We start from the raw sequence: 11,679 nt of genomic DNA, 5'->3' as shown, positions 1-11,679 counted from the left end.
TTGTTGATCTTGGGAAGTTAAAGATCATATTTATATTATTAAACTTACATGATCTCTTTGGAAAGAATTCTGGCTGATTTCTAACAAATAAACATAATTCTAGGATGTATATGCATGTCAGAGTTAGGAAGTGTTTTTCCCGAAAAACGTTTTGAAGAGACTCTTCGGTGCGCATGCGATATACAGTCCTTAGACATGTTTATATTGTAATATTTCATTTATAGACTTATCTACCTAACAGTTATGGAGAAGCGGGGCCTCCAAACACAGGTTCATTCACCTAAAAGGAAGTCCCTACCACTAAAGTAAATTGTAGACTAGATAATAGGGAAATAAACAATTTTTCATTTTCATTTTACTCTACTTAAAATAATTTAAATATTAATTGGGTCTGATACAACGATTTGCTTATTTAAAGCATTGGTAAAAATCTTGTCTGTCTGATTTAGCAAAAATCTAGTGTTTCAAGAACTTTTTCCACTTGATTATGTGGCCATTGCCAAGTATGTAGTAATAGTGTTATTTACAATAGCTAGGTGCTTGTTTGGCCTAAATATGCATGGTAACCCCTACCAAGAATAATTTTGACTAAATAAATTAATGGGATAAGTATCAAGACGTCGTCGGAATAGTAGATGAACGGTGGCGCTAACCGCGTGTGTCTTGTCGCTAAACCATAACAAAATATCCATTAGCTTTAGTGGCCTGTCTCGAGACGTGCATATTATATAAGACAAAATTAATTCAATCATAAAAATAGGGAAGAGAAGGGGGCAATATCTGGGGAGCAAAACAAAACGACGAATGTGTAGCATTAACTTAGGTTGGAATTTAAGATACTTACTTAGTAGGTACTTTACTATGTACCTAAGTACTTTAGGATTTCTGAAGCGAAAAATATCCTGTTCGTTTCTGGGTTACAAATGTACGATACGCCCATGATACGGAAGTTTCATAATGATCATTAACTGATTTTGTATACTTAGTTAAGATTACAATAAAAACTAAATTATCCCACTATGTGGTCCCACTAGTATTATAAATAAGAAAGTTTGTTTGTTTGATACTTCATCACGCCTAAAACAACCGATTTAGGTGAAATTCGGTATACAGGTAGTTTTAGCCCCGCGAAAGGACATAGAATAGTTTTATATTGTATAGTTCCCGCGAGATAGTGATACTTAAACGAATTCTATGCGGTTGGAGTCGCGGGCAGAAGGCAGCAACTTTTAGGTATTATACTACTTATGTATAATACGAGTTTACGAGTATCTACTTGTTGTTGTTGAAATAGGGGTTTAATGCCTTTCCAAATAGATTGGACGAGGAATTGTTTTTTTTTTAAAAGGAGGTATGTACCCATAGGTCATTTGTAATAGTGTATTGTTGGTTCCCATAAATTTTGTTTGAAGTGCTAATATTGGTAAATATTGATTACCATTAAATAGCTATCATTTCATTTTAAATTGCTCGTTCTGCAGGCAAACTAAACTTAGTAATGCAAATATTATAAAAAAAAAATTTGTCGTACATGGACGTTTGGATATTATTTAAATAATACCTTTTGTAACCCTCGTCCAGCACTTTAGCAGGTTGACTGTGCCCTGTATTAAGGCAGTTGCAGTTGAGGAAGACGGTCGTGGGCAGCAAATTTTTTTTTAAATAACCGGTACATAATGTTAATAACTACAACTGTGTTACATCCACTGGAAGTACTACTCCAAATTTTAATAAACAATTATTTACTGGAGTCATATTGTGTAACTGTAATTACGGAGACAAAATTAATATTTCGTCCTCCATCAAACGTAACTTTTATGTATATTCATGCCGAAATAAATATTACAAATCTAATCTTAGATGCATCAGAACATGGTTGTTCAGACTTTATAGTACAAACGTCCGAACCTGAAAACTTTATGGCTGCTTTTGAAACAGTTAATCATTTAGGAGACATAAGAAGAAGTAACAAAAAGTTAATATTCTTACCTCTACACGATGAGACTTTCAACGCAAGCGTTCTTATGAATATTTTGACACTCAAGATGACCGGTTTTATAGCAAACATTTTGCTGGTTGTACCATCCGAGAAGTGCCCAGAGTACTGTAATTATTATGATTTGGTGACCCATAATTTTGTTGGTCCGGATGCAGAGGTCGATGATCCTCTTTATTTGGATCGATGGGACTTTGGTTTAGAACAGTTCGATAAAGGTGTTAATCTGTTTCCTCATGACATGTCCAACATGAACGGCAAGACGGTGAAGGTAGCTGCTTTCACGTATAAACCATACGTATTGCTGGATCTCGATCCATCAGACAATGTCCTTGGTCGCGATGGTATGGAACTGAGAATTATTGACGAATTTTGCAGGTATCATTCAAAACATGTAACTTTTGTGTGTAAGAACAAAAGCATTTGCACAACTGTGCAATGTGCATGAGCAGTTTTGTAAATTTTAACCTAATCTCCTTGGTGTTAGTTAATTGCCGAGTTTTCCTTTTTATCTGATGACTTAATCTTTCATGGCAGATGGGTAAACTGTACCGTTGAAATTGTTAGAGACGATGAAAACCAGTGGGGTGAAATATATGACAACCTCACGGGAGTGGGGATTTTAGGCAACGTTATCGAAGATCGAGCCGACATGGGAATCAGTGAGTTGTTTTAATGTTTAATTTTTTGACTAATACAATTATACGTCAATTCTACTCACACACTGGTTTGTTTCTAGCGGCTCTGTATTCATGGTATGAGGAATATAGAGTTATGGATTTTTCAGCTTCAATAATTAGAACAGCTATAACTTGTATTGCACCCGCAGCGAGGTAAGCTCACAAACTTTTGAAACTTTTTAAGGAATCTTTTTTACCAACGACTTACCGAAGAAGTCATAATACGAGAGTTTGCGTTTACCTACCTATTATTAATCTGCGGATTTCAATGCGGTTTTTTGGGATGCATTATTTTCCAAGAATGGTTTTAGTTTTTTGGTACCTAAACCTTTTTGTCGTGAGTTCTTATTTTTTTTTAATAAAAATGTTTTAAATAACAATTCTATGAAACAAATAGAACACCTCTACGGTTTAAACTTGGATACCATACTAACCTGATTTAAATTACTTTCCTAAGTATACAATGTCTGTTTCTTGCAGAGTCTTATCGAGCTGGGATTTACCATTTCTGCCTTTTGCGTGGTTGACGTGGGTTTGCCTAATTATAACCTTTTTCTACGCGTCTTTTGCTTTGTTCGTAGCTCAGCGCTCCACCGACAAAATATTTCTCTCAACATTTGGGATGATGCTAACGCAAGTAATTTAAAAATGTATTCTAAATTTTAATTTTTTACCGACTTCATAAAAGGAGGAGGTTCTCAATTCGAGTGTATGTTTTTTTGTATGTTTGTTACGCGATAACTCCGCCAATTGTTGGCCGAATTCCAAGTCTTTTTTAGTTCTAAAGCACATACTTCTAAGGTGGTCCCATTGACACCAAGTCAGGATCTGATGATGGGATCTTAGAGAAATCGAGGACAACCCTCGAATTTTTAAAGCACACTTATAGCGATTTTGGCGTTTTTAACATCAAGTCAAGTATTTACATTCAGAAAATATCATTTGGTGAACTGGACACTGATAAAGAAGACCGTAGGTACCGGTACTCTGTTATAAAAAAAATATATAACAAAAAATTGAACCGAAAACAAAAAAAACATGAAAATAATTTCCTACCAGTCTGAAATCCGTCGGTGCCCTCAGCACAAGCCAGCAGGAGTGGACCTATCTATAGTCATCTACCTCGACCTACGCACTTTATACCTATTGGGCTTAAATCACTCCTGCTGGCTCGTGCTGAGGCACCAACCGACTAAATACTGGTAGAAAAATATTTTCATGGTTTTTTATAGTCTGTTAAATTTTGTGTTATAATATTTTTTTCACGCTTTTTACTGTAAATAATCTAAGATACAATAGTTTGAAGGTTAAAAATATTTTGAAGGTTTTTGAAGTTGATTCCATTATTGTTAAAAATATTTTTAGTGTTCCGTTCCCAAAAGGTGCTAATGGGACCCTATTGCTGACTTAGCCTCTGTCAGGGTTGTATCTTTTGAACTGTAATTGGTAGGTACATACAGGAAATTTTTGGTTCCCCTTGTTTACACATTTTTTAATGTCATAATTCTATTTTTGCATAATCTGTTTACGCATAATAGTATTTATGCCAAAACTGTTTTCGTATTACAGTTTACGCAGAATTCTCTTACGCATAAACAATGTAAGCCGAATGGGCTTTACGCATAATTTTTGAATTCCGAATATTGCTTAGGCATAAATTAGTTACGCAGAAAGTTACATTCGCATAGGTACTTAATGTAACTTTGCCTACGCCAATAAAACGTGCCAGTAATTTCACCGGCGTGGAGAGCAAGACAGCCGGTGAAATTACTAAGCACTGCTGCTTGCACTGTTGTGTTTCGGCGTGGAGAGTAAGACAGCCGGTGAAATTACTGGCACGTGAGGTATCCCATCTTAGGTCTCTAGGTTGGCAACGCGTCCGCAATACCCCTGGTGTTGCAGATGTTTATGGGCGGTGGTGATCTTTAACCATCAGGAGACCCACATGCTCGTGTGTCATCCAGTCGAATAAAAAAAAATTGCAAATATTTAAAATAGAAAGCGTTAATGATGGCTTGAAATGTTTACATAAACTGAATTTTATGACTTTGGTGCAAATAGCGATCGCGATTGAACACTCCGATAGCAGAAATGCTTATCTGAAGTTTATGTATAGGGTAAGCCCGGGGTAGATGGCCATAGTTTTTATTAAAAACAATAAAAAAATAATTATTGCGCTACAATGGAAATATATATAATTAATTACACTTAAAATAATTAACTTTGGAAGCCAGTAAGTCGAAATTTCTAATAAAATCGTTACGAAATATGAGAAAAAAAATCACAGTTGGCCATCTCTCCCGAAGTGCCTGGGTGTGATGGTCATAGCAGTAGGGGTAAGATGGCCATATCGCAATTCTTAGTTAACCGTAGTTTTTGGTCGCACAATTTTCATGTGTCCAAATCTGGCACTCTTTGCAATTGAAGCCAGTCTTCGACTAGAACTGTTTTTAATTTATTTTTCTATACCCATGAATGATGTCACAAGCTGTTTCTTATTTTTGACTGGTAACATAATTAATGGTACATTGTCAGTACTACCTGATACTTTTCAGAAATTCTATAGCATCATTACATACTGAATTAAATTGGCCATCTCTCCTTTTTTCGCGGGAGAGATGGCCATACGTAGAATAAAAAAAACCGTCCAAGAGCGTGTCGGACACGCCCGAAATAGGGTTCTGCAGCCATTACGAAAAAATTAAAATAATATTTTTCTAAGGATTTCATATTTTCTACGGAATATTCCAAGTTCAGGTATATTTTATACCGCCTGGGATTTACTTAAATTTAAATTAGTTTGCAATTTAAAGTTGAATATTTTGCAAACAAGTCACTGAATCGAAAAATCGTCTTAGCAACCACGTAATGGTTTTGAAAGACCTATCCAACGATACCCACACTACAAGGTTGGACGAGAAAAGAAAACACCCCACTTTACGTCTATGGGTGGTACTCTAAAAAAATTTTTTTAAAATGTTTATTGTACAATTTTGTCGGCATAGTTTACATATATATTCCTGCAAAATAACAGCTTTCTAGCATTGATAGTCCCTGAGCAAAGCCGCGGACGGACAGACAGACAGACAGACATGGCGAAACTATAAGGATACCGTTTTTGCCAGTTTGGCTACGGAACCCTAAAAAGTAAAAGCACGACATGCATTATAATATTTTGGGGTTTGAACGAAATACTATTCTTATACTTTGAAACAAATACTAAAACCATCATATCATTACTTTAAGGAACTAGAATCATAACCACGTAAAACATGAGCACTCTTAATAGTTATTTGTGCAACAAGAGAGCAAAGTTGTTTTTTGTTGCGAGTGTTGATTTTGAATCCCGAGTAAGCGAAGGATTCTATAATTGAATCACGAGCGTCAGCGAGTGATTCTAGGTTAGAATCCTAAGAGCAGCAAGGGATTCAAATACACGACATGCAAAAAAACTTTGGTCTCGTGTGACACATACAATTTTTCACCTCAGCAGCGAGAACATCATTTAAATGTAACTTAATAATAAAAACACATATACCTACCCCTGTTTACAAAACAAACACATTTTTTTAAAATATAATCCGTTTATTAAGAAACAAATATAATAATCACATTTCAAACCATAAAAAAGTGTCCAGTAGATACAATACAAATCTCATACTTCTTGTGCTAGGTATGAATAAAAACTGAACTTATAAAAATAAAATAAACTTCATTCAGATTCTGGAAGGACTAAATTAAAATGCTTTATTATTTCGAATTAGTATCTCTTAGTAGTCTGTGTAGGTATGTCAGACTTATTTTTTTAAACTGCAAACAGCCTCATGCAGCCCAAGGGGTCATTAAAAAGGTTGAACAATAAACGTATAATTTATTATAAATGTTATTAGACCTTTAAATATGAATTTTATTAAGATTTCTATTACATAAACACAAATAGACTTGTTAAAAATTCATTCAATTTAACAAATATTTATTCCAACTGTAGAGGTAGTATACGGAATTATTTTATAAAAAAAAAACAAGACAAGCGGCTTTCGTGCAACGAGTTTGCATACTTTATTAAAAGATCGGGAAAATTTACATTTTGGAAATACTTCGTTGTCATGTAATTTATTAAGATTGTAATCAACACATTTGATCCTATCGTATTGAAGTGAAATGACAGATCAAAGTAAAGTTCAAATATTTAATCATAAGTAGACCCAACACTGTTACTCAGCATTTAAAAAAAAATTGATCACTGAGCAAAATGCGATTTTGCTCACTGATTTCTCATCTGCCTGTTTGAGGTTGAAGTGAAATTTGACAGATCAAAGTAAAGTATCAAATATTTGGAATTACCGTAGTAAGTAGACTGAACCAAACACTGTTACTCGTAAAGCATTTAAATTAAAATGGCCATCTAAATTAAGTAACTTGTGTATCACGGATATGGGCAAAATGCGATTTTGCTCAGTGATAATTCTTATCTAAGCATTAATCACCGGCCTGTTTGAGGTGCTGAGGTGCAAAACAAATTTGTGACTATGTCAAAATATACGCTATAATCAGCCGTATCTAGGTATACAAATCTAGTGATACCAGAGCTCTGCTTCTAAGCTAAACGTACGCAACGCAGTGCGGGATCATTTCGTATTGGTTGGTTTGGATCCATCTTCATTTCATTTGTTTTTGTAGCTGCAATAGATAGGTATACAGTCGAACAAATTGAATCATGACCCAGGGTGAACCTTTGTGCTAACATCATGTTGACATCTCATACTTTTGTCAAGGAAATCATAGTGAATTTGAGTCAATCAACTTTTTTACCGACACTAATCTGTCCGCGACATTTTTCAAACAATTACAGTTTTTTGTAAGTAAACATGTTTTTTCTGTAATTTAATAGATGGTGTACATGAATACATGCCATCCTACGTAAGTTCAACCTTTAAACCGTGAAATATCTTGTTAGAAGTATGATTTTTTGGTAACGCCAGAGTCAATTTTGGTAACGCAGGAGACGCCCAAAGTGTCGGTAAAATAGTTGATTGGCCCAATTGATTATTAAAAAGTTCCACCCTGGGTCATGCATGATTCAATTTGTTCAACAACTGTACTTACATTATGTATAAATTACAACTGTCTACCCTAATCATCAGCTGCACAAAAGCTAGATTTATACTTTTATTAAAGACACCATCGATACGTGAAGTTGTTAAGGTAATTAAATTAGGTTCACCGTTCACCTGTGCCGTATGCATTTCAGCATGTGTGCTACTCGTACTAATGTAACTAATCTATTACGGTTCTTGGGATAAAGCCAAACAGATAGACACGGACAGTAAACCGACATTAATCCATTCAGTGCCGTTGACGCCCATCGGCGTCTTGGTGGACCCTCATGTAATGCCGCTTACGCCGATATGGGCGTCTGTTCTGCAGAAGCGTTGGCACTCGGCATCGCGGTAAAGTACGTATACGTAATCTGGCGCTCGGCAATTGGTGGGTTAATAGACAGGTGTCTAGGTTTTGTCAATTTGTCATCCATCGGACACGGAACCTTTTTTTTTTAACATATGTCATAGACGCGAGATGACCTTGGCAACTCGTGGCGCATACGTAGCATCACTGGCTGGATGCTGGTGACTGGTCTCATCATAGACAACGCATATGGAGGTGGCTTGGCTTCGAGCTTCACTGTGCCCAAGTATGAAGCCTCCATAGACACGGTGCAGGATATAGTGGACAGGAAAATGGAATGGGGGGCCACCCACGATGCTTGGATATTTTCCATTATTTTATCAGAAGAGGTACGTACGATGTTTTATTAGTAGGTCATTCATTACACTAACTACGAGTAAGTAGTAATAGTACTTACCATTTTTTCACATTATCAACTCATTTGAAACGTGTTAAATATGTATTATTTATGATGATACGATGATGATGACACTTTACTTATCCTACCTAAATTCTTAAACAAACGCGACTAGTAAGATGTAGTCTACATCATGTAGATAGGTAACTCGTCATGTGACAATGAAATAACTTTGCAGAAATATGTAGGTATGTACCTACGGTATTATTTTAAGTCAGACTTCAAAAAAAGGAGGAGGTTATCAATTCGGTTGTATGCTGAGGCACCGACTTCAGACTGGATTTTTTTCATGGTTTTTTGTAGTCGGTTCAACTTTTTGTTATAATTTTATTTTTTATTACTTACCTACTTATTTACCTACCTATTAATTTATACATTTTTCAGCCCCTAATAAAGAAATTGCTCAGTCAGTTCAGAACATATCCCGCAGAGGAATTAAAACGGAGAAGTTTTACGCGGAGTACGGCCTTCAGCGTCGAGCATTTACCAGCAGGTAGGCACAAACACAAATGAGTACCTACTTAGAAATAGACAGACATCATCATCACCAATCAGCCGTAGGAAGTCTACTGTTGCACATAGGCCTCCCCCATAGACCTCCAGTTGCTTCGGTTGAAAACGGCCTAATACTTAGTTCTTTCTATTATAATATGACCGGAGCGGGCGACGCATATTTAACACTGTATTCAAGCTTCGAAGAATCAAACAGAAAACTAGTAGGTTCTTAAAGTAGCTCATAGTTCTTTAAAAAATACACAATTTAGAATTTTTCAACATTAAAAGGACGAAACGAATCGGTACTTCAGTTCAGTACCTTGACCTTGGTACCTACCAAGCCGGGCCGCATCGGCCATAGATAAATTAATAATCGCTCGAAAGAACCGGAGTCAATAAAGGAGTCGGATTCAATAAGCGGATTCGGTACCGACACCGGAGCTGGATCTAGTGAGTCAGATCACTTCGCGGAGTTGAGATTACCCATGTCTACTTTCTAGTAGGTACCTTCATATATATGTAGCACCTCTACGTACCTACGCATTTCTCTCTACTTGAAAATAAAGTTCATGTCTCAAAATTGGTGTGCTAATTCCCCGCGTGATCTTCAGTTCATTTTAATTTAAGTACATACTTTTACCTATATACTTACTTATCTATTTCAAGATACGAGCTTAATTATCCACTTTTTTAATATTTAGGTACCTACCACTTTTTATATGATAGGGGAAAAACAAGCAGGTGAGTCACCTGAACGAAAGCAATCACCGCCGCCCATGGACATCCATAACAAAGGCTGAGTTACGGATGCGTTGTCGGCCCTTTGTGAAAAGAGTAGGTTCGGTTTTTGAAGATCCCCAAGTTGTAACGTTCGGAAATACTGACGCTGCAGCATTATGTATTATTTATTATGCTGCATTATGTTCCATAACTTAAAAAAAATATCGTGCAGGGCATCAAGTCAAAGCCCATAAATAAATCCATAGGTACCTTCGCAATCGGCGAATACATCACAAAAGAAGCAACAGAGGACCTAGAGCTGATGTTAGAGAACTTCTACTACGAACAGTGTGTGGTGATGCTGCGCAAGAGTTCACCGTACACAGCCAAGCTCAGCGAACTGGTGGGCCGGCTCCACCAATCGGGGCTCATGCTGGCGTGGGAGACTCAGGTCCGCATTATCTGTATTTCCGAATAGATACAACTTTGAGCTATTTTAATAGTCCTAGTAATGTTGGTATGGTAGGTAGTAATGTTGCGGCGAGTGCCATGGTTAAATTTCTTATCAGTAATCGACTATTGTACCCTTCGGTATTATAGACATTCGATATTTAGAATTTCGACCTTAGAATCGTTCGAAATTTTCAATTTTTGATATTTTATCCGTCGATATTAGGATTTTCGAAATTTTAGCATTCGATAATTGTACCGTTCGCTAATTTATACTTTCGACATTTTGAATTTCGACCTTATGATCGTCCTACATTTTTTTAGAAAAAAAAAATTGCCTAAGTAAACTATGCTTAGTAGTAGTAGGTAATTTTGTATGTAGAGTAGGGCAAATTTTGTGCCGTTGATATTATATGTATGAATATATATCCAAAGATTACAAAATAGATGAAAAACATTGACTTGTTTTTGAAAATTTATTTACATAACTAAGTAACAGTGGCATATAAGTGCCGTTATATTTTTCAGGTTGCCTTAAAATATCTCGATTTCAAAGTGCAGTTAGAAGTAAAGCTCTCTCGATCTAGGCGAGATGTGGACGAAGTTAATCCGTTGAGCTTAAAACAAGTTGTGGTTAGTATTCTTCGTCGTTATTTCCTGCTCATGATAAGTTCCATTGTTAATTATACCTAGGCCTTCTGTCACAATGAGAAGGCTTTGATCTCATACAACTAAAATTAAATCACTTTGTTTTACTAGTTGTAAGCACTTACGACTTTTTACCTATCTCACTTTCACTTTAATGTAATAGACTACCAGCCTCGGTAGCGCAGTAGGCAGCGCGAATCTTAAATGTATTTGGGCGACCGAGCTTCGCTCGGGCTAAAACTCAAAGACTCCCGTTTTCCCAGTGACAAGACCAAGCTACATCGGTTGTTCATCCTCTAAAATCCCTACATACCAAATATTATCGAAATCAATTGAACCGTTTTCGAGATCCCCGAATTATATAAATATAAAAGAATTGCTCGTTAAAAGGTATATAAGATATTATATTACACTTACAATTTATTTTTACAGGGAATCTTCATAATTTACTTTAGTGGTTTATCAGTGGCTTTTTTTTGTTTTATGGTTGAAATACTCACAAAATGCAAGAAAGCTGTCGTTGTAATATAAAACCAACATGAGTACCATCAATAACAATTATTTATTTCTAATTTATAAATCAAGTCGAAAATTTCAGGTATTATTTCGAGCTAGCCAAAGTTGGGTAAAAACTAACTATGTACCTACTTTTAATCATAAACTTAATATTAATAGCGTAATAATAAATAATAATTTTCCCATGAATTTTCAAATTTTTGTAACAAAGAGCGCCATCTATCTATTGTGACGAAAGGCTGCGTGTAAACTTGATTCGTATTCATTATTTTACGGCAGTTAATAACATGTCTTGAATAGGTTGATTGACT

General features: G+C 35.8%; 1 protein-coding gene across 4 annotated transcripts; it reads left to right on the top strand.

The window, feature by feature from the left end:
* The first annotated feature begins 1,629 nt into the window (after positions 1 to 1,629).
* On the top strand, positions 1,630 to 11,617 carry LOC141433372 (glutamate receptor ionotropic, delta-2-like). Of its 4 annotated transcripts, none has more exons than XM_074095385.1 (9): positions 1,630 to 2,374; positions 2,534 to 2,658; positions 2,736 to 2,829; positions 3,157 to 3,313; positions 8,247 to 8,471; positions 8,924 to 9,032; positions 10,021 to 10,205; positions 10,733 to 10,837; positions 11,451 to 11,617. In XM_074095385.1, the coding sequence occupies exons 1-9, from the start codon at positions 1,677 to 1,679 to the stop codon at positions 11,598 to 11,600; spliced, it is 1,848 nt and encodes a 615-aa protein (XP_073951486.1). In that variant the 5' UTR covers positions 1,630 to 1,676; the 3' UTR covers positions 11,601 to 11,617. The 4 variants fall into 4 exon arrangements, with proteins under 4 accessions (XP_073951486.1, XP_073951487.1, XP_073951490.1 ...); XM_074095386.1 differs by having other exon boundaries at positions 11,285 to 11,539; XM_074095389.1 differs by lacking the exon at positions 10,021 to 10,205 and having other exon boundaries at positions 11,451 to 11,516.
* The last annotated feature ends 62 nt before the right edge of the window (positions 11,618 to 11,679 follow it).

The sequence above is a fragment of the Choristoneura fumiferana genome, chromosome 12 (assembly GCF_025370935.1).
Source record: "Choristoneura fumiferana chromosome 12, NRCan_CFum_1, whole genome shotgun sequence".
Classification (NCBI taxonomy): Eukaryota; Metazoa; Arthropoda; class Insecta; order Lepidoptera; family Tortricidae; genus Choristoneura; species Choristoneura fumiferana.
Note: the sequence above shows the minus strand (reverse complement) of the source record. Positions and strands in the feature narration are given on the sequence as shown.